Here is a 26,777-nt window from a genome sequence, read left to right as displayed (position 1 = left end):
GACGATACGAAAGAGAGGTTGAACAGACTGGTAATAGGGCTTGCATCAATGGCGGTGGATAGAGAGGTTCCAGATTGTCTAGCCCAGTTGATTTGTACAGTTCCAGGTTTTTGAGCTCTTTCAGAACATCTGCTATCTGGATTTGGGTGAAGGAGAAGCTGGGGAGGCTCGGGCAAGTAGCTGCGGGGGTGCAGAGATGTTGGCCGGGGTTGGGGTAGCCAGGAGGAAAGCATGGCCAGCCGTAGAGAAATGCTTATTGATTATCATGGATTTATCGGTGGTAACCATGTTACCTAGCCTCAGTGCAGTGGGCGGGAGGAGGTGGTCTTGTTCTCCATGGACTTTACAGTGTCCCAAAACCTTTTGGAGTTAGAGCTACAGGATGCAAATTTCTGTTTGAAAAAGCTAGCCTTTGCTTTCCTGACTGACTGCGTGTATTGGTTCCTGACTTCCCTGAACAGTTGCATATCGTGGGGACTATTCTATTCTATTGCAGTCCGCCACAAGATGTTTTTGTGCTGGTCAAGGGCAGTCAGGTTTGGAGTGAACCAAGGGCTATATCTGTTCTTAGTTCTAAAAATTTTTGAAAGGGGCATGCTTATTTAAGATAGTGAGGAAATTACTTTAAAGAACAACCAGGCATCCTCGACTGACGGGATGAGGTCAATATCCTTCCAGGATACCCGGGCCAGGTCGATTAGAAAGTTTTGCTCACTGAAGTGTTTTAGGGAGTGTTTGACAGTGATGAGGGGTGGTCGTTTGACCGCAGACCCATAGCGGATGCAGGTAATGAGGCAGTGATCGCTGAGATCCTGATTGAAAACAGCAGAGGTGTATTTGGAGGGCAAGTTGGTCAGGATAATATCTATGAGGTTGCCCATGTTTACGGATTTAAGGTTGTACCTGGTGGTTTCCTTGATCATTTGTGTGAGACTGAGGGCATCTAGCTTAGATTGTAGGACTGCTGGGGTGTTAAGCATATCCCAGTTTAGGTCACCTAACAGAACGAACACTGAAGATAGATGGGGGGCAATCAATTCACATATGGTTTCCAGGGCACAGCTGGGAGCTGAGGGGTTCTTTAACAGGCGGCAACAGTGAGAGACTTATTTCTGGAGAGATTCATTTTTAAAATTAGAAGCTCGACCTGTTTGGGCATAGACCTGGAAAGTATTACAGAACTTTGCAAGCCATCTCTGCAGTAGATTGCAACTCCTCCCACTTGGGCAGTTCTATCTTGATGGAAAATGTTGTAGTTAGGTATGGAAATCTCAGAATTTTTAGTGGCCTTCCTAAGCCAGGATTCAGACATGGCAAGGACATCAGGGTTGACGGAGTGTGCTAAAGCAGTGAGTAAAACAAACTTAGGGAGGCTTCTGATGTTAACATGCATGAAACCAAGGCTTTTTCAATTACAGAAGTCAACAAATGAGAGTGCCTGGGGACACACAGGGCCTGGGTTAGCCTCCACATCACCCGAGGAACAGAGGAGGAGTAGGATGAGGGTACGGCTAAAGGCTAGCAAAACTGGTCGTCTAGTGCGTTGGGGACAGAGAATAGAAGGAGCAGATTTCTGGGCGTGATAGTAAAGATTCAGGGCATAATGTGCTGATAGGGGTATGGTGGGGTGCGGGTACAGTGGAGGTAAACCCAGGCACTGAGTAATGCTAAGAGAGGTTGCATCTCTGGACACGCTGGTTATACTGGGTGAGGTCACCGCATGTGTGGGAGGTGGGACAAAGGAAGTATCTGAGTCATGTACAGTGGGACTAGGAGTTCCGCAGTAAACTAAAACTATGATAACTATCCTAAACAACAGTATACAAGGCATATTGACATTTGAGAGAGACATAAAGCAAGGCATAAAGCAATCACAGGTGTTGATTGGGAGAGCTAGCTAAGACAACAGCAGGTAAGACAACAACAGCTAATCAGACAACAACAACAGGTAAAATGGCAATGAATGGGCAGAGAGGGTCGGTTAACTACACACAGGGCCTGAGTTTGGGGCTAGGGCCGACAGATAAACAAAGTGGAGTACCGTGATAAATGAACAGTCCAGCAGGCATCAGCTATGTAGCCAAGTGATCATAGGGTCCAGGATGCAGCAATAGATGGAACAGGGAAGCCGCGGGGTAGTTGTTGCTATGCTAGCACGCGGGAGACACTGCGTTTAAAGTTAACAGGCCGGGCTAAGTAGAAGCGTCTGCTCCGACGTCCGGCAAAGGCCAGTTGAAGGCACAGCGGATGGAATTACATCTGCGGACTAGTCGTAGTGGTACGGCGGGGCGCCGTTTCGACGAAGGGACCGGGCCAGATGGCGAAAGAGGTATTATAGTTGTGGTAATTTTGTTTGCTAGCAGCTGGCGGCCTAGCTCAGGGCTAGCTTTGGGGCTGGGTCACTCAGTGGCAGCTAGCTTGCTGTGATGATCAGAAGTAATGGTCCATGGTTTACGCCAGGCGTTGTAGTGGAGAAAAACAGTCCGAGGCTGGCAGGTATTATCCAGGGTAAAAAACGTCCGGTGCCTGAGCAGAGGGTAAAGGCCGCTAGCAGCGGCTTTAAGGTAAAAAAAAAATAGCAGATCCGTGTCACATTGAGTGAGGCAGGTTACCGGAAGGTATATTTAATTTAAAAATGGAAAAAGATGGATTTTAAAAAGAATATATACAAAAAAATACAAAAAAGACAAAAAGTAAATGAGAGGACGAGAAACCACGTCTGCACTGCTACGCCATCTTGGAAAGCTACGCCATCTTGGAAAGGCCATCACCCCTGGTGAGACAAAACTACGACGCGTCAGTGAAGAGCACTTCAGTCCTGTCTGGTCCAGTGACGGTGGGTTTGTGCCCATAGGCGACGTTGTTGCCGGTGATGTCTGGTGAGGACCTGCCTTACAACAGGCCTACAAGCCCTCAGTTCAGGCTCTCTCAGCCTATTACGGACAGTCTGAGGACTGATGGAGGGATTGTGCGTTCCTGGTGTAACTCAGGGAGTTGTTGTTGCCCTCCTGTACCTGTCCTGCAGGTGTGATGTTCAGATATACCGATCCTGTGCAGGTGTTGTTACACGTGGTCTGCCACTACGAGGACAATCAGCTGTCCGTCCTGTATCCCTGTAGCGCTGTCTTAGGCGTCTCACAGTACGGACATGGCAATTTATTCAGTCCTCATGCCTCCTTGCAGCATGCCTAAGACACGTTCACGCAGATGGGACCATGGGCATCTTTCTTTTGGTGTTTGTCAGAGTCAGTAGAAAGGCCTCTTTAGTGCCCTAAGTTTTCATAACTGTCACCTTATTCTCCTGTCCTATTCGGTGTCCTGTGTGAATTTAAGTGTGCTCTCTCTAATTCTCTCTTTCTTTCTCTCTCTCGGAGGACCTGAGCCTTAGGACCATGCCTCAGGACTACCTGACATGATGACTCCTTGCTGTCCCCAGTCCACCTGGCCGTGCTGCTGCTCCAGTTTCAACTGTTCTGCTGTATTATTATTGGACCATGCTGTTCATTTATGAACATTTGAACATCTTGGCCATGTTCTGTTATAATCTCTACCCGGCACAGCCAGAAGAGGACTGGCCACCCCACATAGCCTGGTTTCTCTCTAGGTTTCTTCCTAGGTTTTGGCCTTTCTAGGGAGTTTTTCCTAGCCACCGTGCTTCTACACCTGCATTGCTTGCTGTTTGGGGTTTTAGGCTGGGTTTCTGTACAGCACTTTGAGATATCAGCTGATGTACGAAGGGCTATATAAATACATTTGATTTGATTACCGTCTGTAAGCTGTTGGTGTCTTAACGACCGTTCCACAGGTGCATGTTCATTCATTGTTTATGGTTCATTGAACAAGCAACAAACAGTGTTTAAACCCTTTCCAATCAAGCTCTGTGAAGTTCTTTGGATTTTTCCGAATTATCTTTGAAAGACAGGGTCCTGAAAAAGGAACGTTTCTTTTTTTGCTGAGTTTATATAACCCCAAAAAGGGTTGTAACCACAGCGGAACCTTTTTGATGGTACTATATATATAACTTTTTTTATGTTCTTTATTGAACCTTATGAAGGATTCTCTACAGCATCATAAAAGTTCCATTTAGAACCTTATGAGCATGGATATTTAAAGAACCTTCAAAAAAGGTTCCATATAGCACATAAAAAGGTTATGCTATGGTTACAAGCCCCCCAAAAATGATTTATAGCCTAACTATATAGAATCATTCGTTCTATATAGTTAGGAAAGGACAAAGTACAGGGTTACACACCCACACAGCAACACACACACTGCCAATACCATGAAACAGCTCAGGGTAAATGTATGAGTAAGGACGTGCTCCCCTCAGCCTATGTAGCTGATCACTGATCACTGGGTCAACATGACATACTGACATAGCATGATAAATCAGTCATATTAATCACCTGACTAAACAGAGAAGGCGTGTGAAACACAGGTCATGGCCAGACAGACACACACACACGCAAGAACCCCCACATACAGATGCACGCACGCACGCACACATGCGCACACCCCTACTGTCTACACTCATCATAATTACTGAATGAGAATGGAGCTGCCCTTGAGACTTCTTTAGTCAAGCAGTAGGTAACAAATATATATATTTTTTCATGGTATACAAGACATTGGTCTGATTCGCCGCTATCTGAGTGGACTGATCCATTGTGGAAGCCATGGGGATGGCACAGTCCATCACTCTAAGACCCGTGCTACTGAAATTGTATATGGTTATATTATGTAAGAACAACTGTGCTACACTAATAAAAATAATATTATTCTATAACAAATGCCCTTTCTCCCGCATTGGGATAGTGGTCGCTGTCCACGGTTCTGAAACACATCAGTGCGCTGTTGAATTGGCACCTTTTCCTAGACCATGTTGCTATTATGTGCATAATAGCAACGTTAACCAGCATATTGGTGTTGAGAACAATGTGGCGGAGTTAGCAGCTGAATGAGGAGACGAGGAAACACCCCTTGCCTTATTGTCTAAGAAACCCTAACTTAATTAGGTCTATAATCAATAGCCTAACATTTACATTTACATTTACATTTAAGTCATTTAGCAGACACTCTTATCCAGAGCGACTTACAAATTGGTGCATTCACCTTATGACATCCAGTGGAGCAGCCACTTTACAATAGTGCATCTAAATCTTTTAAGGGGGGTGAGAAGGATTACTTTATCCTATCCTAGGTATTCCTTAAAGAGGTGGGGTTTCAGGTGTCTCTGGAAGGTGGTGATTGACTCCGCTGTCCTGGCGTCGTGAGGGAGTTTGTTCCACCATTGGGGGGCCAGAGCAGCGAACAGTTTTGACTGGGCTGAGCGGGAACTGTACTTCCTCAGTGGTAGGGAGGCGAGCAGGCCAGAGGTGGATGAACGCAGTGCCCTTGTTTGGGTGTAGGGCCTGATCAGAGCCTGGAGGTACTGAGGTGCCGTTCCCCTCACAGCTCCGTAGGCAAGCACCATGGTCTTGTAGCGGATGCGAGCTTCAACTGGAAGCCAGTTGAGAGAGCGGAGGAGCGGGGTGACGTGAGAGAACTTGGGAAGGTTGAACACCAGACGGGCTGCGGCGTTCTGGATGAGTTGTAGGGGTTTAATGGCACAGGCAGGGAGCCCAGCCAACAGCGAGTTGCAGTAATCCAGACGGGAGATGACAAGTGCCTGGATTAGGACCTGCGCCGCTTCCTGTGTGAGGCAGGGTCGTACTCTGCGGATGTTGTAGAGCATGAACCTACAGGAACGGGCCACCGCCTTGATGTTAGTTGAGAACGACAGGGTGTTGTCCAGGATCACGCCAAGGTTCTTAGCGCTCTGGGAGGAGGACACAGTGGAGTTGTCAACCGTGATGGCGAGATCATGCAACGGGCAGTCCTTCCCCGGGAGGAAGAGCAGCTCCGTCTTGCCGAGGTTCAGCTTGAGGTGGTGATCCGTCATCCACACTGATATGTCTGCCAGACATGCAGAGATGCGATTCGCCACCTGGTCATCAGAAGGGGGAAAGGAGAAGATGAATTGTGTGTCGTCTGCATAGCAATGATAGGAGAGACCATGTGAGGTTATGACAGAGCCAAGTGACTTGGTGTATAGCGAGAATAGGAGAGGGCCTAGAACAGAGCCCTGGGGGACACCAGTGGTGAGAGCACGTGGTGAGGAGACGGATTCTCGCCACGCCACCTGGTAGGAGCGACCTGTCAGGTAGGACGCATTCCAAGCGTGGGCCGCGCCGGAGATGCCCAACTCGGAGAGGGTGGAGAGGAGGATCTGATGGTTCACAGTATCGAAGGCAGCCGATAGGTCTAGAAGGATGAGAGCAGAGGAGAGAGAGTTAGCTTTAGCAGTGCGGAGGGCCTCCGTGATACAGAGAAGAGCAGTCTCAGTTGAATGACTAGTCTTGAAACCTGACTGATTTGGATCAAGAAGGTCATTCTGAGAGAGATAGCGGGAGAGCTGGCCAAGGACGGCACGTTCAAGAGTTTTGGAGATAAAAGAAAGAAGGGATACTGGTCTGTAGTTGTTGACATCGGAGGGATCGAGTGTAGGTTTTTTCAGAAGGGGTGCAACTCTCGCTCTCTTGAAGACGGAAGGGACGTAGCCAGTGGTCAGGGATGAGTTGATGAGCGAGGTGAGGTAAGGGAGAAGGTCTCCGGAAATGGTCTGGAGAAGAGAGGAGGGGATAGGGTCAATCGGGCAGGTTGTTGGGCGGCCGGCCGTCACAAGACGCGAGATTTCATCTGGAGAGAGAGGGGAGAAAGAGGTCAGAGCACAGGGTAGGGCAGTGTGAGCAGAACCAGCGGTGTTGTTTGACTTAGCAAACGAGGATCGGATGTCGTCGACCTTCTTTTCAAAATGGTTGACGAAGTCATCTGCAGAGAGGGAGGAGGGGGAGGGGGAGGAGGATTCAAGAGGGAGGAGAAGGTGGCAAAGAGCTTCCTAGGGTTAGAGGCAGATGCTTGGAATTTAGAGTGGTAGAAAGTGGCTTTAGCAGCAGAGACAGAGGAGGAAAATGTAGAGAGGAGGGAGTGAAAGGATGCCAGGTCCGCAGGGAGGCGAGTTTTCCTCCATTTCCGCTCGGCTGCCCGGAGCCCTGTTCTGTGAGCTCGCAATGAGTCGTCGAGCCACGGAGCGGGAGGGGAGGACCGAGCCGGCCTGGAGGATAGGGGACATAGAGAGTCAAAGGATGCAGAAAGGGAGGAGAGGAGGGTTGAGGAGGCAGAATCAGGAGATAGGTTGGAGAAGGTTTGAGCAGAGGGAAGAGATGATAGGATGGAAGAGGAGAGAGTAGCGGGGAGAGAGAGCGAAGGTTGGGACGGCGCGATACCATCCGAGTAGGGGCAGTGTGGGAAGTGTTGGATGAGAGCGAGAGGGAAAAGGATACAAGGTAGTGGTCGGAGACTTGGAGGGGAGTTGCAATGAGGTTAGTGGAAGAACAGCATCTAGTAAAGATGAGGTCGAGCGTATTGCCTGCCTTGTGAGTAGGGGGAAGGTGAGAGGGAGAGGTCAAAAGAGGAGAGGAGTGGAAAGAAGGAGGCAGAGAGGAATGAGTCAAAGGTAGACGTGGGGAGGTTAAAGTCGCCCAGAACTGTGAGAGGTGAGCCGTCCTCAGGAAAGGAGCTTATCAAGGCATCAAGCTCATTGATGAACTCTCCGAGGCAACCTGGAGGGCGATAAATGATAAGGATGTTAAGCTTGAAAGGGCTGGTAACTGTGACAGCATGGAATTCAAAGGAGGCGATAGACAGATGGGTAAGGGGAGAAAGAGAGAATGACCACTTGGGAGAGATGAGGATCCCGGTGCCACCACCCCGCTGACCAGAAGCTCTCGGGGTGTGCGAGAACACGAGGGCGGACGAAGAGAGAGCAGTAGGAGTAGCAGTGTTATCTGTGGTGATCCATGTTTCCGTCAGTGCCAAGAAGTCGAGGGACTGGAGGGAGGCATAGGCTGAGATGAACTCTGCCTTGTTGGCCGCAGATCGGCAGTTCCAGAGGCTACCGGAGACCTGGAACTCCACGTGGGTCGTGCGCGCTGGGACCACCAGATTAGGGTGGCCGCGGCCACGCTGTGTGGAGCGTTTGTATGGTCTGTGCAGAGAGGAGAGAACAGGGATAGACAGACACATAGTTGACAGGCTACAGAAGAGGCTGGAATGACAAGTGGACTACACGTCTCGAATGTTCAGAAAGTTGAGCTTACGTAGCAAGAATCTTATTGACTAAAATGATTAAAAATGATACAGTACTGCTGAAGTAGGCTAGCTGGCAGTGGCTGCGTTGTTGACTTTGTAGGCTAGCTGGCAGTGGCTGCGTTGTTGATTCGGGGGCTAGCTGGCTAGCTAGCAGTGTTGATTACGTTACGTTGCGTTAAAAGAACAACAATAGCTGGCTAGGTAACCTAGAAAATCGCTCTAGACTACACAATTATCTTTGATACAGAGACGGCTATGTAGCTAGCTATGTAGCTAGCTACGATCAAACAAATCAAACCGTTGTACTGTAATGAAATGAAATGAAAATGTGATACTACCTGTGGAGCGAGGCGGAATGCGACCGGGTTGTTGAGTTCTAATCGGTAGACGTTGGCTAGCTGTTGGCTAGCTAGCAGTGTCTCCTACGTTAAGGACGACAAATAGCTGGCTGCGTTGTTGATTCAGGGGCTAGCTGGCTAGCTAGCTAGCAGTGTTGATTACGTTACGTTGCGTTAAAAGAACGACAATAGCTGGCTAGGTAACCTAGAAAATCGCTCTAGACTACACAATTATCTACACAATTATCTTTGATACAGAGACGGCTATGTAGCTAGCTATGTAGACGGTGGGCGTTAGCTAGCTGGCTAGCTGCTGAGCAGATACGTTAGGACGACGAAATACGATAATTACGCAATTATCTTTGATACAAAGACGGCTATGTAGCTAGCTAAGAAGAATGAAATGTAATGAAAAGTTATACTACCTGCAGACCGAAGTGCAGACCGAAGTGCGGATGCGACTGCTCGCTCCAACCCGGAAGCCTAACTGTTGAATGTGCCCGGCTTTATAAATCATCCATATATATCTACAGAAAAAAAGACAGATTCTGCTTATGTTGTCTGATTGAGTGTTTGTTTAAGCCATCTGTTTTCTTGAGCACCAAGCCTCACTCAACCACATGTCGGATGAACAATTTCACAAATCCGGCTGTTTTTAATCTTTGCTATGCTGTAATAAAGACTTCAGACTTTTTCTCTCTCGTTAGAACAGCCTCTCTGGTATTATTTATAATTCCTTTAACGTTGTTTAAACTGTTCCAAATTGTCATTAGTAGGCTTAGTATAGCAGCCTTGTATAACCACCATCGAGCTGTAGGCCAAGGAGCGCATCCTGTTTAGTCTTAATACCGTAACTTAGGCATATTTCGATATATAGGCTACTGTATCAACCAATCATTCACCAGTTCATGTCATCACACAGCATACCAGTCATTCATGATTTGAAATGCAATTAAGCATTTTAGTTTACAAATAAAATAACAAAGCGACCCTTAAATAATTAGCGTAAACAATAACTGAACCTCTACTAGAGCTGGCTGGAGTGTTTACGAACATATTCAACCAATCCCTATCCCAGTCTGCTGTCCCCACATGCTTCAAGATGGCCACCATTATTTACCACCACAAATCGATGCTGGCAATCAACAAGATGTATAGGGCCATAAGCAAAAAAGAAAATGCTCATCCAGAGGCCGGTGATTTTAATGGAGGAAAACTGAAATCTGTTTTTACTTCATTTCTACCAGCATGTCACCTGTGCAACTAGAGGGGGAAACAACTCTAGATCACCTTTACTCTACACACAGTGATGCATACAAAGCTCTCCCTCGCCCTCCATTTGGCAAATCTGGCCATAACTCTATCTTCCTGATTCCTTCTTACAAGCAACAGCTCAAACAGGAAGTACCAGTGACGCACTCAATACGTAAATGGTGAGATGAAGCAGATGCTAAGCTAGCGGACTGTTTCACTAGCAGAAACTGGAATATGTTCAGGAATTCATCCAATAACATTGAGGAGTTGACCACATCAGCCACCGGCTTTATTAATAAATGCACCGGCGGCATCGTCCCCACAGTGACCGTACGTACATATCCCAACCAGAAGCCATGTGTTACAGGCAACATCTGCAATGAGCTAAAGTTTAGAGTCAATGAGCGTGACACTAATCCATAGGCTTATAGGAAATCCTGCTACGCCCTCCTACAAACCATCAAACATGCAAAGTGTCAATATGGATCCTACTACACCGGCTCTGATGCTCGTCGGATGTGGCAGGGCTTGCTAACTATCATAGATTACAAAGGGAAACCTGGCCGAGAGCTGCCCAGTGACGCGGGCCTAGCAGACGAGCTAAATGCCTTCTATACTCGCTTCGAGACAAGCAACACTGAACCATGCATGAGAGCACTAGCTGTTCCGGACGACTGTATGATCACGCTCTCCGTAGCCAATGTGAGTAAGGCATTTAAACAGGTTAACATTCACAAGGCCGCAGGGACAGATGGATTACGAGGACGCGTACTCAGAGCATGCGCTGACCAGCTGGCAAGTGTCTTCACTGACATTTTTAAACTCTCCCTGACCGAGTCTGTAATACCCACATGTTTCAAGCAAACCACCATAGTCCCTTAGCCCAAGAACGCCAAGGCAACCTGTCTAAATGACTACCGCCACGTAGCAGTCACATTTGTAGCCATGAAATGCTTTGAAAGGATGGTCATGGTTCACATCAACACCATCATCCCAAAAACCCTGGACCCACTCCAATTTGCTTACCGCCCAAATAGATCCACAGATGACGCAATCTCTATTGCACTCCACACTACCCTTTCCAACCTGGACAAAAGGAACACCTATGTGAGATTGCTGCTCATTGACAACAGCGCAGTGTTCAACACCATAGTGCCCACAAAGCTCATCACTAAGCTAAGGACCCTGGGACTGAACACCTCCCTCTGCAACTGGATCCTGGACCTCCTGACGGGCCACCCCACGGGCTAAGGGTAGGCAACAACATATCTGCCACGCTGACCCTCAACACGGGGCCCCTCATGGTTGCGTGCTCAGTCCCCTCCTGTACTCCCTGTGCAACCACGACTGCGTGGCCAAACACGACTCCAACGCCATCATTAAGTTTTCCGATGACACGACAGTGGTAGGCCTGATCACTGACGATGATGAGACAGTTAATAGGGAGGAGGTCAGCGACCTGGCAGTGTGGTGCCAGGACAAGAACCTCTCCCTCAACGTGGACAAGACAAATGATCTTATTGTGGACTACAGGAAACAGAGGGCAGAACACGCCCCCATTCACATCGACAGGGCTGTAGTGAAGCAGGTCAAGAGCTTCAAGTTCCTTGGTGTGCACATCGCTAAGGACCTATCATGGTCCAAAAACACCAACGCAGTCGTGAAGAGGGCACGACAACACCTCTTCCCAATTTAGGATGTTGAACAGTTTTGCCAAGGGCCCTGAGATCCACAAAAAGTTAAACAGCTGCACCATTGAGAGCATCTTGACTTGCTGCATCACCGCTTGGTATGGCAACTACTCGGCATCCGACCGCAAGGCACTAGAGGGTAGTGCCTATGGCCGAGAACATCAGTGGGGCCGAACCCCCTGCAATCCAGGACCTCTATACCAAGCGGTGCCAGAAGAAGGCCAAAAAAGAGACAGCCACCCAAGTCATAGATTGTTCTTTCTGCTATTGCACAGCAAGCGGTACCAGAGCACCAAACCTGGGACCAACAGGCTCCTGAACAGCTTCTACCCCCAAGTCATAAGACTGCTGAACAGTTAACCAAATGGCTACCCGGACTATTTATATATCCTCCCTTTATTATTTATTTAGCGTAATTGTTTTGCACTGATTCCCTTGCACTGGCTCTATCCACACACTCACACATACTACACTGAAACTCCAACACACACACTACATATACTCACACACACAAACACTACCATATTGACGCCACACACTCACACATAGACACACTTTCACATACGCTGATGCTTCTCTGTTTATTATATATCCTGATTGCCTCGTCACTTTTACCTCTACCCGCATGTACATACTGTGTTACCTCAAATACCGTATCTCGTACAACTGCACATTGACCCGGTACTGGTACTCTGTATATGGCCTTGCTATTGTTTTTATTGCGTTACTATGTCCTTTTTTATTTAACACATATTTTCTTACTTTTTAACTCTGCATTGCTCATAAGTAATGATTTCACTGTAAAGTATACACCTGTTGTAATTGGCCATGTGACCAATACAATTTTATTTTATTATTACAATGCTGGTTGACCTAGAACTATCTAGTATTTTAGTCAAATCTATTTGGATTATTTGAAAAGATAATTCTCATTAAATGTATTAAACAGTCAGGACATGTTATGGATGCAGCATTCAAATTGGCAAATTGAATGTTTTTTTATTTTGAAGGAATTGGTTGTCATCTGCCTGCTGCAAAATAATTCATTAAAATTGGCTGAGCCAATAAACTCCTATAAGCACATTACTAATACATGAACACTGAGGAGGAAAGCTTATCATAGTTCATTTCAGAAACGCTTTTGAACAATACCTTATATTACTGTTTCTAAAAAGATTAGTTTAGCCTCCAATCCATGGCTAGTTGTAATTAAAGGGTGATTATACTGTGTAAAATGGTATTTTATTGGCCCCTCCCATTGAATTATATGCCTGTTAGTAAGGTTTTGCTATTGATCTGTAATTTACTAAGCAGTGCTAAGTAATAAAATGTAGCAACATTTTGTAAAATTCTAGCTTTCCTTGGATAGATTGTTAGATTCAGATTTCTATGTTTTACTCACTGAAAAAAAAACGCGAGACAGAAATTGGGCTTTCATACTGTATACTGAGCTGATGAGGCCCACTTCACAGTGTATACTGAGCTGATGAGGCCCACTTCACAGTGTATACTGAGCTGATGAGGCCCACTTCACAGTGTATGCTGAGCTGATGAGGCCCACTTCACAGTGTATGCTGAGCTGATGAGGCCCACTTCACAGTGTATGCTGAGCTGATGAGGCCCACTTCACAGTGTATGCTGAGCTGATGAGGCCCACTTCACAGTGTATGCTGAGCTGATGAGGCCCACTTCACAGTGTATACTGAGCTGATGAGGCCCACTTCACAGTGTATGCTGAGCTGATGAGGCCCACTTCACAGTGTATGCTGAGCTGATGAGGCCCACTTCACAGTGTATACTGAGCTGATGAGGCCCACTTCACAGTGTATACTGAGCTGATGAGGCCCACTTCACAGTGTATGCTGAGCTGATGAGGCCCACTTCACAGTGTATGCTGAGCTGATGAGGCCCACTTCACAGTGTATGCTGAGCTGATGAGGCCCACTTCACAGTGTATACTGAGCTGATGAGGCCCACTTCACAGTGTATGCTGAGCTGATGAGGCCCACTTCACAGTGTATGACAAAATCAGATTAGGTTGGACACAGGTTATATAGTCAGGTTCCAATGCTTTATAATGTCACATTATTCTCCTTTATGTTCTTCCACTATCTGGTTATACACTGGCAACACATCCCTCTATTAAAGAACACAGGCTCTCCACTAAACACTCCTCATCCTGTCCGTCACCCCCAATCAGTAAAGGCAGTAATAAAAGTTGTATACCGGAGTAAAGAATTGTGGATAAGTACAAGGTTTTAATTTGAGGTGCTGATAATTAACATTAATATGTGATCTGGAAATAATTGCACATGTAGCAGCAGCCCATGATAATGCCACCACGTCTTTGACATTCCTATTGTGTTACACACTCTATGATTCCATGGTTGCATCTCAAAATGGCACCCTATTCCATTTATAATGTACTACTTTTGACCAGAGCCATATGGGCCATCAAATGTAGTGCACTATACCGGGAATAGTGTACCATTTGGGTCATAACCCATGTAACAGGGACTGGGGATGTCACACAGTCCCACACGGTATGAATTAGTGGAACAGGTTCAAATAGACTAGTTTCAGCTCCTGTATATTTGAGAGGAAATAATGAACGACTTATGGTCTATTAATAAAGAAATCTGTGATTAGTGTTTTATACCTTCTCAACACTTCTCAGTCTTCTGGGGTTAATTTAACATGGTGTTGACAAGACCACTGTGAAGGACCCTGTATATATATATATATATAACACCTCATCCTCTATGGGGAACATTTCTTCCACACAGAAAGCTTCTCCTAAAGTGGACTACTCTATAACACCTAGTCCTCTGTGGGAAATTGCCTTCACCTTTTTGATATGTCTTGCACACAGTCTGTGATAGCTTCCTATATAGCTAGGCACAATTCCTCTCTAACCAAAGTAGAACAGAGCTCTAACAAAACTTTTTTGAAAAGCCACCTCCGTTGAAACAGACAACCAATAACTTACAAATATCGTGTGAAAAATGCCTTGTGTGAACTCTGTACAATCAGGTCGTGAAATGCAGTGCATATGAGCCATGTCTCTGACTAGTTTGAGTGATATTGCAAATAAATCTGACATTACATGACACTTGTATTAGTATTACCACAGCTTCCCTGGTTAAAGATTATGCTGTTTTGCAAACAACCAAACAAGGCTGTATTGAGTTAAGTAGCTTATCTTGAATCTTCCCGGACTTACCCAATGATTTCACCATGCAAATTGAAAAAACAATTTTGATAAGGGAAAGATCTAAATTTAATGTGGGGGAGGGCTGGTCCAACTCAAGGGGTCGTAAAAAAAAGCACCCCCATCCCAAAAGTTACAAATATTTTTACATTACCCTCCATTTACATTACCCTCCCTTTACATTACCCTCCCCCTCATAGAATTAACTCAAAATAATGTTTACGACCACAAACAACAATGACTCGTCGATGCCACGCAGGGCTACGGGCCAGAGGGTTGAGGGTTTGCCGACCACCACAGACGAGCTCACTCTCCCTGCCTGTTTCATTACACTACAATCAGAGCCAGCAATAGACAAAAATCAGCTAGGGGGAAATCAGATGTTCAACATTTTGATGCCATATTTGTAATTATATAAAATATATAAACACCAGTCTCAACGTCAACAGCAAAGAGGCGACTCTGGGATGCTGGCCTTCTAGGCAGAGTTGCAAAGAAAAAGCCATGTCTCAGACTGGCCAATAAAAAGAAAAGCTTAAGATGGGCAAAAGAACACAGACACTGGACAGAGATATGGCTTTTTCTTTGGAACTCTGCCTAGAAGGCCAGCATCCCGGAGTCGCCTCTTCACTATTGAAGTTGAGAATGGTGTTTTGCGGGTACTATTTATTGAAGCTGCCAGCTGTAGACTTGTGAGGCGTCTGTTTCTCAAACTAGACACTCTAATGTACTTGTCCTCTTGCTCAGTTGTGCACCGGGGCCTCCCATTTCTCTTTCTATTCTGGTTAAAGCCAGTTCCCGCTGTTCTGTGAAGGGACTAGTACACAGCGTTGTACGAGATCTTCAGTTTCTTGGCAATATCTCGCATGGAATAGCCTTCATTTCTCAGAACAAGAATAGACTGATGAGTTTCAGAAGAACGTTCTTTGATTCTGGCCATTTTGAGCCTGTAATCGAACCCACAAATGCTGATGCTCCAGATACGCAACTAGTCTAAAGAAGGACAGTTTTATTGCTTTTTTAATTAGAACAACAGTTTTCAGCTGTGCTAACATAATTAAAGGGTTTTCTAATGAACAATTTGCCTTTTAAAATTATAAACTTGGATTAGCTAACAACGTGCCATTGGAACACAGGAGTGATGGTTGCTGATAATGGGCCTCTGTACGCCTACAGTTGAAGTCGGAAGTTTACATACACTTAGGTTGGAGTCATTAAAACTCACTTTTCAACCACTCCACAAATGTCTTGTTAACAAACTATAGCTTTGGCAAGTCGGTTAGGACATCTACTTTGTGCATGACAAGTAATTTTTACAACAATTGTTTACAGACAGATTCTTTCACTTATAATTCACTGTATCACAATTCCAGTGGGTCAGAAGTTTACATACACTAAGTTGACTCTGCCTTTAAACAGCTTGGAAAATTCCAGAAAATGATGTCATGGCTTTAGAAGCTTCTGATAGGCTAATTGACATCGTTTGAGTCCATTGGAGGTGTACCTGTGGATGTATTTAAGGCCTACCTTCAAACTCAGTGCCTCTTTTGCTTGACATCATGGGATTTTTTTTTTTAATCAGCCAAGACCTCAGAAGAAAAATCCACAAGCCTAGTACATTCTTGGGAGCAATGTTGTGGGGGTGCTTTGCTGCAGAAGAGACTGGTGCACCTCACAAAATAGATGGCGTCATGAGGCAGGAAAATGATGTGGAAATATTGAAGCAACATCTCAAGACGTCAGTCAGGAAGTTAAAGCTTGGTCGCAAATGGGTCTTCAAATAGACAATGACCCCAAGCATACTTCCAAAGTTGTGGCAAAATGGCTTAAGGACAACAAAGTCAAGGTATAGGAGTGGCCATCACAAAGCCCTGACCTCAATCCTATAGAACATTTGTGGGCAGAACTGAAAAAGTGTGTGCAAGCAAGGAGGCCTACAAACCTGACTCAGTTGCACCAGCTCTGTCAGGAGGGATGGGCCAAAATTCACACAACTTATTATGGGAAGCTTGTGGAAGTCTACCAGAAACATTTGACCCAAGTTCAACAATTTAAAGGCAATGCTACCAAATACTAATTGAGTATACCTTTTTCCATATAACGCCTACTGAGGTATAGGTGATGATAAAAATGTTGATAAGCAGAGAATAACATATCTGATTCTGAACATCGACCATAAATCCAAACATAACAACCTACAGTACAAAGCAAAAATGTTTTCATATAATGTCTGCTGAGATATTGGTTGTCTATTATATATGGGCCACAGTAATGAGGTTGTGAAAGAAGGACAGACAGCAGGATCCTGAGCTCAGCTTTTCCACCAATCATTCTCACCTGCTCCATCTGTCCCTCATATCAGAACTGCCTAGCAGAGCATATGACAGACATCCCTCCCTCCATCCCTTCCTCCCTCCCCTGTCTACCTCCCTCCCTCCCTCCTTCCCCTCTCCCTCCCCTGCCTTCCTCCCTCCCTCCCCCTGCCTCTTTACTTCCTTCCCCTACCTCCTTTCCTTCCTCCCCTGCATGCCTGCCTCCTTGCCTGCCTGCCTGCCTGCCTGCCTCCCTCGCCTGCCTGCCTGCCTGCCTGCCTCTCTCTCTCTCTCTCTCCTCTGCCTCCCTCCCTCCCGGCCTACCTCCCTCCCCTACATCCTCATCTCTCCCCCTCACTCCCGTCTCTACCCTTCTCTCCCCATCTCACCCCGTCACTCCCGTCTCTATCCCGCTCTCCCGTCTCTACCCCGACTCTACCCATCTTTCTCAGTCTCTAACCCTCTCTCCCCTACCGCCTTCTCCTCTCCAGTACCCCGTCTCTCCTCTCCCCCTAACCCTCTCTCCCTACCCCTTTATCTCTCCTCTCCCCTGCCCCTCTCTCCCCTACCCCTTTATCTCTCCTCTCCCCCTACCCCTTTATCTCTCCTCTCCCCTACCCCTTTCTCTGCTCTCCCCTACCCCTTTAACTCTCCTCTCCCCCTGCCCCTCTCTCCCCCTACCCCTTTATCTCTCCTCTGCCCCTACCCCTTTATCTCTCCTCTCCCCCTACCCCTATCTCTCCTCTCTCCCCTACCCCTTTATCTCTCCTCTCCCCCCTACCCCTTTATCTCTCCTCTGCCCCTACCCCTTTATCTCTCCTCTCCCCCTACCCCTTTCTCTCCTCTCTCCCCTACCCCTTTATCTCTCCTCTCCCCCCTACATCTCTCCTCTACCCTCCCCTACTACCCTCTCTACTCTACCCCTTTATCTCTCCTCTCCCCTACCCCTTTATCTCTCCTCTCTCCCCTACCCCTTTATCTCTCCTCTCCCCTACCCCTTTCTCTCCTCTCTCCCCTACCCCTTTATCTCTCCTCTCCCCTACCCCTTTCTCTCCTCTCTCCCCTACCCCTTTATCTCTCCTCTCTCCCCTACCCCTTCATCTCTCCTCTCCCCTACATCTCTCCTCTACCCTCCCCCTCTCTACTCTACCCCTTTATCTCTCCTCTACCCCTACCCCTCTCCTGCCACCCCTCTCTCCCCCTACCCCTCTCTTTCCTAGCCATCCTAGGGGTGGGGTCGTGGTGTAGACTAGCCTGTGCTGATCCGCTAAGCGACACCTATGCAGCAACCCTGGTTTAACAGGAGGCCGGAGCTGCCTCAGAGAATGTAATTGTGACTGTAATGCAGACACATGGGAGCTGTGGTGTGGTGTAAAACGTACATGCACACCAGCAGTTGGCTGGACGGAAGGTACTTCATCACTTTTTTCCAGAACAAGTAATTAAAGTGCCACCTGCCGTGCCCACCGGAGAGGACACACACCTCGGCTGGGTTGACTTGGTGTCACGGCATCTCTCCCCCTCTCCCCATCACAGTCCAGTACAAAATCTCAGAATATCGCAATGCTGATTACACAAGCCCATATCAAAGTGGTGTTTTTGTTTACCTACCTAACCCCTGAATGAAAGAATGAATTCAGTCTGCTGTGGCTGCATTCCCGTACTGGGAGCCCTGGCACAGATCAGTGTATTGGTTCATTTTCTTTCTCTCTGATATCATTTTTTGGAGAGGATTTATACAGACCATCTAACAGATTGTGTGGCAAGCAACCCTACCCATCATATCCGTCCAAGTTGGATTCTTTCAGAACGGAGAGAGCGTGGCCCTTTCTTTCAGTGACTGTGAAGAGAGAAAGACAAGAGAAAATAAATAGTTCATGTGTTAATGAAGGAGAGATGAAATCGAATGGCTGGCACAAAAAAAAAACTTTTAGTAACTCTATCCAATGTTAGTTTGGCACGTGGCTGTGATGAACATATGGTGGTGTCTGTCAAGCAGAATTTATACTTGTATGCTGTTTGCATTTTTAATCAAGAAAATAGAAGCAGTACAAAAAGGCTGGCTCCTGAGTGTTAAAGCTCCTCTCGCTTATGCAAAACACAGTCAGCAATGATACTACTCATGTTCATTATCTGGTTATAACACTACATATTACAAGTACATACAACACTACTACATTTATACAGTGCCTTCGAAAAGTATTCAGACCCCTTGACTTTTTCCAAATTTTGTTAGGTTACAGCCTTATTCTAAAATTGATGAAAAAGTTGTTTTCCCCTCATCAATTTAGGGGTTCCCGAGTGGCACAGCGGTCTAAGGCCTGCATCGCAATGCTAGAGGCGTCACTACAGACCCTGGTTCGGTCCCGGGCTGTATCACAAATGGCCGTGATCTGGAGTCCCACAGGGTGACGCACAATTGGCCCAGTGTCGTCTGGGTTAGAGGAGGGTTTGGCCCGGGGTAGGCTGTCACTGTAAATAAGAATTTTGTTCTTAACTGACTTGCCTAGTTAAATAAAAGGTTAAATCAAAAATCTATAAACAAACCCCATAGTGGCAAAGCAAAAACAAGTTTTAAGAAAAGTTGGCACATTTATTTAAAATAAAAAACTGAAATATAACATGTACATAAGTATTCAGACCCTTTACTCTGTACTTTGTTGAAGCACCTTTGGCAGCGATTACAGACTTGAGTCTTCTTGGGTATTACGCTACAATCTTAGCACACCTGTTATTGGAGAGTTTCTCCCATTCTTCTCTGCAGATCCTCTCAAGCTCTGTCAGGTTGGATGGGGAGCGCTGCTGCACAGCTATTTTCAGGTGTCTCCAGAGATGTACGATCAGGTTCATGTCCAGGCTCTGGCTGGGCCACTCAAGGACATTCAGAGACTTGTCCCGAAGCCACTCCTGCGTTGCCTTGGCTGTGTGCTTAGGGTGGTTGTCCTGTTGGAAGGTGAACCTTCGCTCCAGTCTGAGGTCCTGAGCACTCTGGAGCAGGTTTTAAATCTCTGTACTTTGCTCCGTTAATCTTTTCCTCGATTCAGACGAGTCCCAGTCCCTCCCGCTGAAAAACATCCCCACATCATGATACTGCCACCACCATGCTTCACAGTAAGGACGGTGCCAGGTTTCCTCCAGACGTGACGCTTGGTATCAGGCAAAATAGTTATTGGTTTCATCAGACCAGAGAATCTTGTTTATCATGTTCTGATAGTTCTTTAGGTGCCTTTTGGAAAACTTCAATCAGGCTGTCATGTGCCTTTTACTGAGGAGTGGCTTCGGTCTGGCCACTCTACCATAAAGGCATGATTGGTTGAGTGCTGCAGAGATGGTTGTCATTCTGGAAGGTTCTCCCATCTCCACAGAGGAACTCTAGAGCTCTGTCAGAGTGACCATTGGGTTCTTAGTCACCTCCCTGACCAAGGCCATTCTCCCCCGATTGCTCAGTTTGGCCGGGTGGCCAGCTCTAAGAAGAGTCTTGGTGGTTCCAAACTTCTTCCATTTAAGAATGATGGAGGCCACTATGTTCTTGGGGACCTTCAATGCTGCAGAAATGTTTTGGTACCCTTCCCGATCTGTGCCTCGACACAATCTTGTCTCGGAGCTCTCTGGACAATTCCTTCGACCTCATTGCTTGGTTTTTGCTCTGACATTTATATTTTAAATGTATTTTATTTGACCTTTATTTAACTAGGCAAGTCAATTAAGAACACATTCTTATTTACAACAACGGCCTACCTAAAGGCAAAAGGCCTCCTGCGGGAACGGGGCTGGGATTAAAAATAATAAAGGTTATAAAATATAGGACAAAACACTCATCACGACAAGAGAGACACCACAACAGTACATAAAGAGACAACAACACAACATGCTAGCAACACAACATGACAACAACACGATAGCAACTAGAGGTCAACCGATTAAATCGGCATTGCTAGTTAACTTATCATCGAATCACAGCCTACTTCAATTTCGCCAAACGGGGGATGATTTAACAAAAGCACATTCGTGAAAAAAAGCACAATCATTGCACAAATATACCTAACCATAAACATCAATGCCTTTCTTAAAATCAATCCACAGAAGTATATTTTTTTAAGCCTCCATATTTAGTTCAAATAAATGCATGTTAGCAGGAAATATTAACTAGGGAAACTGTGTCACTTCTCTTGCGTTCAGTGCAAGCAGAGTCAAGGTATATGCAGCAGTTTGGGCCGCCTGGCTCGTTGCGAACTGTGTGAACACCATTTATTCCTAACAAAGACCGTAATTAATTTGCCAGAATTTTACATAATTATGACATAACATTGAAGGATGTGCAAAGTAACAGCAATATTTAGACTTGGGGTTGCCAGCCGTTCAATAAAATATGGAACGGTTCCGTATTTCACTGAAGGAATAAACGTTTTGTTTTCAAAATGATAGTTTCCAGATTTGACCATATTAATGACCAAAGACTCGTAATACTGTGTGTTTATTATAATTAAGTCTATGATTTTATATTTGATAGAGCAGTCTGACTGAGCGGTGGTAGGCAGCAGCAGGCTCGTAAGCATTCATTCAAACAGCACTTTTTGCCAGCAGCTCTTAGCAATGCTTGAGGCACAGTGCTGTTTATGACTTCAAGCCTATCAATTCAAGCCTATCAATTCTCGAGATTAGGCTGGCAATACTAAAGTGTCTATAAGAACATCCAATAGTCAAAGGTATATGAAATACAAATAGTATAGAGAGAAATAGTCAACACGCTATAATTCCTATAATAACTAATAACTACAACCTAAAACTACTTAACTGAGAATGTTGCAGACTCATGTTAAAAGGAACCACCAGCTTTCATATGTTCTCATGTTCTGAGCAAGGAACTTAAACGTTAGCTTTTTTACATGGCACATATTGCACTTTTACTTTCTTCTCCAACACTGTGTTTTTGCATTATTTAAACCAAATTGAACATGTTTCATTATTTATTTGAGACTAAATAGATTTTATTTATGTATTATATTAAGTTAAAATAAAAGTGTTCATTCAGGATTGTTGTAATTGTCATTATTACAAACATATATATATAAAAAATATGTATATAAAAAAAATTTTAAATCGTCCGATTAATCGGTATCGGCTTTTTTGGTCCTCCAATAATCGGTATCGGCGTTGAAAATCATATTCGGTCGACCTCTAGAAGCAACACAACATGGCAGCAGCACAACATGGTAGCAGCACAAAACATGGTACAAACAATATTGGGCACAGACAAGCACTGTCAACTGTGGGACCTTAACTAGACAGGTGTGTGCCTTCCCAAATCATGTCCAATCAATTGAATTTACCACAGGTGGACTCCAATCAAGTTGTAGAAGCATCTCAAGGATGATCAATATAAACAGGGAGCACCGGAGTTCAATTTCGAGTCTCATAGCAAACGGTCTGAATACTTATGTAAATAAGTTATTTCTGTTTTTTTTTTATACAATTCATTCAGACCCCATAATGACAAAGCGAAAACAGGTTTGTAGACATTTTTCCAATTGTGTGTAGATTCTTGAGGATTCGTAAAAAATGGAATCCATTTTAAGAATAAGGCTGTAACATAACAACCTGTGGAAAAGGTAAATGGGTCTGAAAAGTTTCCGAAGGCACTTTATGTAGTTATATGTAAATACATATTATATGTAGTTATATGTAAATACATATTATATGTTGTTATATGTACTACATATTATATGTAGTTATATGTACTACATATTATATGTTGTTATATGTACTACATATTATATGTAGTTATATGTACTACATATTATATGTTGTTATATGTACTACATATTATATGTTGTTATATGTACTACATATTATATGTTGTTATATGTACTACATATTATATGTTGTTATATGCACTACATATTATATGTAGTTATATGTAAATACATATATCTTGTTATATGTACTACATATTATATGTAGTTATATGTACTACATATTATATGTTGTTATATGTACTACACATTATATGTTGTTATATGTACTACATATTATATGTTGTTATTTGTACTACATATTATATGTTGTTATATGTACTACATATTATATGTTGTTATATGTACTACATATTATATGTTGTTATACGTACTACATATTATATGTAGTTATACGTACTACATATTATATGTTGTTATATGTACTACATATTATATGTTGTTATATGTACTACATATTATATGTTGTTATATGTACTACATATTATATGTTGTTATATGTACTACATATTATATGTTGTTATATGTACTCCATATTATATGTTGTTATATGTACTACATATTATATGTTGTTATATGTACTACATATTATTGAAGTTGGTGTGTAATTCTAAATCCTAAATCCGTTGCAGTGCAGGGCAGAATTTGTACAGGTAGAAAGAGGTCAAATGTTTGTTTGGGGGGAAGGATACAGGAAGGACAGATTACTATGATGGAAATACGCAACAGCAGATGGGTGAGTTGATACATTGGGATGTGGGTTTATCAGTCAAACACTGGCGACAAAGGGAGAGAGAGGTGACAGGGAGATGGCTGGTGGAGTGGCCAGGAGGGAGGTTGACAGGGAGATGGCTGGTGGAGTGTTTGGGGGGAAGGTTGACAGGAAGGAGGATTACTAGGATGGAAAGGAGCAACAGGGATGGGTGAGTTGACAGGGGGATGGCTGGGTTTATCAGTCAAACAGGCGACAAAGGGAGAGAGGTTGACAGGGGGAGAGAGATGGACAGGGGGAGGGAGGTTGACAGGGATGGCTGAGGAGTGGACAGGGGAGAGAGATGGACAGGGGGAGAGAGGTTGACAGGGGGAGAGGTTGACAGGGGGAGAGAGGTTGACAGGGGATGGCTGGTGGAGGGACAGGGGAGAGAGGTTGACAGGGGGAGAGAGGTTGACAAGGGGAAGGCTAGTGGAGAGACAGGGGAGAGAGGTTGAAAGGGGAGAGAGATGGACAGGGGAGAGAGGGATGGACAGGGGGGAGAGAGTGGAGGAGACAGGGGGAGAGAGGTTGATGGGGATGGGGAAGGCTAGTGGAGGAGATGGCTGAGTGGAGGAGAGAGGTTGACAGGGAGGGGAAGGCTAGTGGAGGAGACAGGGGGAGAGAGGTTGATGGGGAAGGCTAGTGGAGGAGACAGGGAGAGAGAGGTTGATGGGGAAGGCTAGTGGAGGAGACAGGGAGAGAGAGGTTGATGGGGAAGGCTAGTGGAGGAGACAGGGGAGAGAGGTTGATGGGGAAGGCTAGTGGAGGAGACAGGGAGAGAGAGGTTGATGGGGAAGGCTAGTGGAGGAGACAGGGGAGAGAGGTTGACAGGGGGTGGCTAGTGGAGGAGACAGGGGAGAGAGGTTGATGGGGAAGGCTAGTGGAGGAGACAGGGGAGAGAGGTTGATGGGGAAGGCTAGTGGAGGAGACAGGGGGAGAGAGGTTGATGGGGAAGGCTAGTGGAGGAGACAGGGAGAGAGAGGTTGACAGGGTGGTGGCTAGTGGAGGAGACAGGGGAGAGAGGTTGATGGGGAAGGCTAGTGGAGGAGACAGGGGGAGAGAGGTTGATGGGGAAGGCTAGTGGAGAAGACAGGGAGAGAGAGGTTGACAGGGAGGTGTCTAGTGGAGGAGACAGGGGAGAGAGGTTGATGGGGAAGGCTAGTGGAGGAGACAGGGAGAGAGAGGTTGACAGGGAGGTGGCTAGTGGAGGAGACAGGGGGAGAGAGGTTGACAGGGAGGTGGCTAGTGGAGGAGACAGGGGAGAGAGGTTGATGGGGAAGGCTAGTGGTGGAGACAGGGTGAGAGAGGTTGATAGGGAAGGCTAGTGGAGGAGACAGGGAGGGAGAGGTTGACAGGGTGTGGCTAGTGGAGGAGGAGACAGGGGAGAGAGGTTGACAGGGGGGTGGCTAGTGGAGGAGACAGATTGAGAGAGGTTGATGGGGAGGTGGCTAGTGGAGGAGACAGGGGAGAGAGGTTGATGGGGAAGGCTAGTGGAGGAGGTTGACAGGGGAGAGGAGGAGAAAGGGGAGAGAGGTTGATGGGAGGTGGCTAGTGGAAGAGACAGGGAGAGAGAGGTTGACAGGGAGGTGGCTAGTGGAGGAGACAGGGGGAGAGAGGTTGATGGGGAAGGCTAGTGGAGGAGACAGGGGAGAGAGGTTGATGGGGAAGGCTAGTGGAAGAGACAGGGAGAGAGAGGTTGACAGGGAGTTGGCTAGTGGAGGAGACAGGGGGAGAGAGGTTGATGGGGAAGGCTAGTGGAAGAGACAGGGAGAGAGAGGTTGACAGGGAGTTGGCTAGTGGAGGAGACAGGGGAGAGAGGTTGATGGGGAAGGCTAGTGGAGGAGACAGGGGAGAGAGTTTGATGGGGAAGGCTAGTGGAGGAGACAGGGGAGAGAGGTTGATGGGGAAGGTTAGTGGAGGAGACAGGGAGAGGGAGGTTGACAGGGAGATGGCTAGTGGAGGAGCCAGGGGAGAGAGGTTGATGGGGAAGGCTAGTGGAGGAGACAGGGGAGAGAGGTTGATGGGGAAGGCTAGTGGTGGAGACAGGGTGAGAGAGGTTGATAGGGAAGGCTAGTGGAGGAGACAGGGAGGGAGAGGTTGACAGGGTGTGGCTAGTGGAGGAGGAGACAGGGGAGAGAGGTTGATGGGGAAGAATAGTGGAGGAGACAGGGGGAGAGAGGTTGACAGGGAGTTGGCTAGTGGAGGAGAAAGGGGGAGAGAGGTTGACAGGGAGTTGGCTAGTGGAGGAGACAGGGGAGAGAGGTTGACAGGGAGGTGGCTAGTGGAAGAGACAGGGAGAGAGGTTGACAGGGAGGTGGCTAATGGAGGAGACAGGGGGAGAGAGGTTGATGGGGAAGGCTAGTGGAGGAGAGAGGTTGATGGGGAAGGCTAGTGGAGGAGACAGGGGAGAGAGTTTGATGGGGAAGGCTAGTGGAGGAGACAGGGGAGAGAGGTTGATGGGGAAGGCTAGTGGAGGAGACAGGGAGAGGGAGATTGACAGGGAGTTGGCTAGTGGGGGAGCCAGGGGAGAGAGGTTGATGGGGAAGGATAGTGGAGAGGACAGGGGGAGAGAGGTTGATGGGGAAGGCTAGTGGAGGAGTCAGGGAGAGAGAGGTTGACAGGGAGGTGGCTAGTGGAGGAGACAGGGGAAAGAGGTTGATGGGGAAGGCTAGTGGAGGAGACAGGGAGAGGGAGGTTGACAGGGAGATGGCTAGTGGAGGAGACAGGGGAGAGAGGTTGATGGGGAAGGCTAGCGGAGGAGACAGGGGAGAGAGGTTGATGGGGAAGGCTAGTGGAGGAGACAGGGGAGAGAGGTTGATGGGGAAGGCTAGTGGTGGAGACAGGGTGAGAGAGGTTGATAGGGAAGGTTAGTGGAGGAGACAGGGGAGAGAGGTTGACAGGGTGTGGCTAGTGGAGGAGGAGACAGGGGAGAGAGGTTGACAGGGGGTGGCTAGTGGAGGAGACAGATTGAGAGAGGTTGATGGGGAGGTGGCTAGTGGAGGAGACAGGGGAGAGAGGTTGATGGGGAAGGCTAGTGGAGGAGACAGGGGGAGAGAGGTTGACAGGGAGTTGGCTAGTGGAGGAGACAGGGGGAGAGAGGTTGACAGGGAGGTGGCTAGTGGAAGAGAGGGAGAGAGAGGTTGACAGGGAGGTGGCTAGTGGAGGAGACAGGGGAGAGAGGTTGATGGGGAAGGCTAGTGGAGGAGACAGGGGAGAGAGGTTGATGGGGAAGGCTAGTGGAGGAGACAGGGGAGAGAGGTTGATGGGGAAGGCT

The 26,777-nt window shown here is 46.5% G+C and overlaps 1 protein-coding gene across 1 annotated transcript in view; it reads right to left on the bottom strand.

The window, feature by feature from the left end:
* The window catches only part of cerkl (ceramide kinase-like), a 164,783-nt gene that overhangs the window by 27,459 nt on the left and 110,547 nt on the right, over positions 1 to 26,777 (bottom strand). The window contains exon 4 of the mRNA XM_065018341.1: positions 18,773 to 18,836. Coding sequence (XP_064874413.1) covers positions 18,773 to 18,836 — 64 coding nt within the window. The remainder of the gene's footprint in view (positions 1 to 18,772; positions 18,837 to 26,777) is intronic.

The sequence above is a fragment of the Oncorhynchus nerka genome, linkage group LG1, assembly GCF_034236695.1.
Source record: "Oncorhynchus nerka isolate Pitt River linkage group LG1, Oner_Uvic_2.0, whole genome shotgun sequence".
In the NCBI taxonomy this organism is placed as follows: domain Eukaryota; kingdom Metazoa; phylum Chordata; class Actinopteri; order Salmoniformes; family Salmonidae; genus Oncorhynchus; species Oncorhynchus nerka.
Note: the sequence above shows the minus strand (reverse complement) of the source record. Positions and strands in the feature narration are given on the sequence as shown.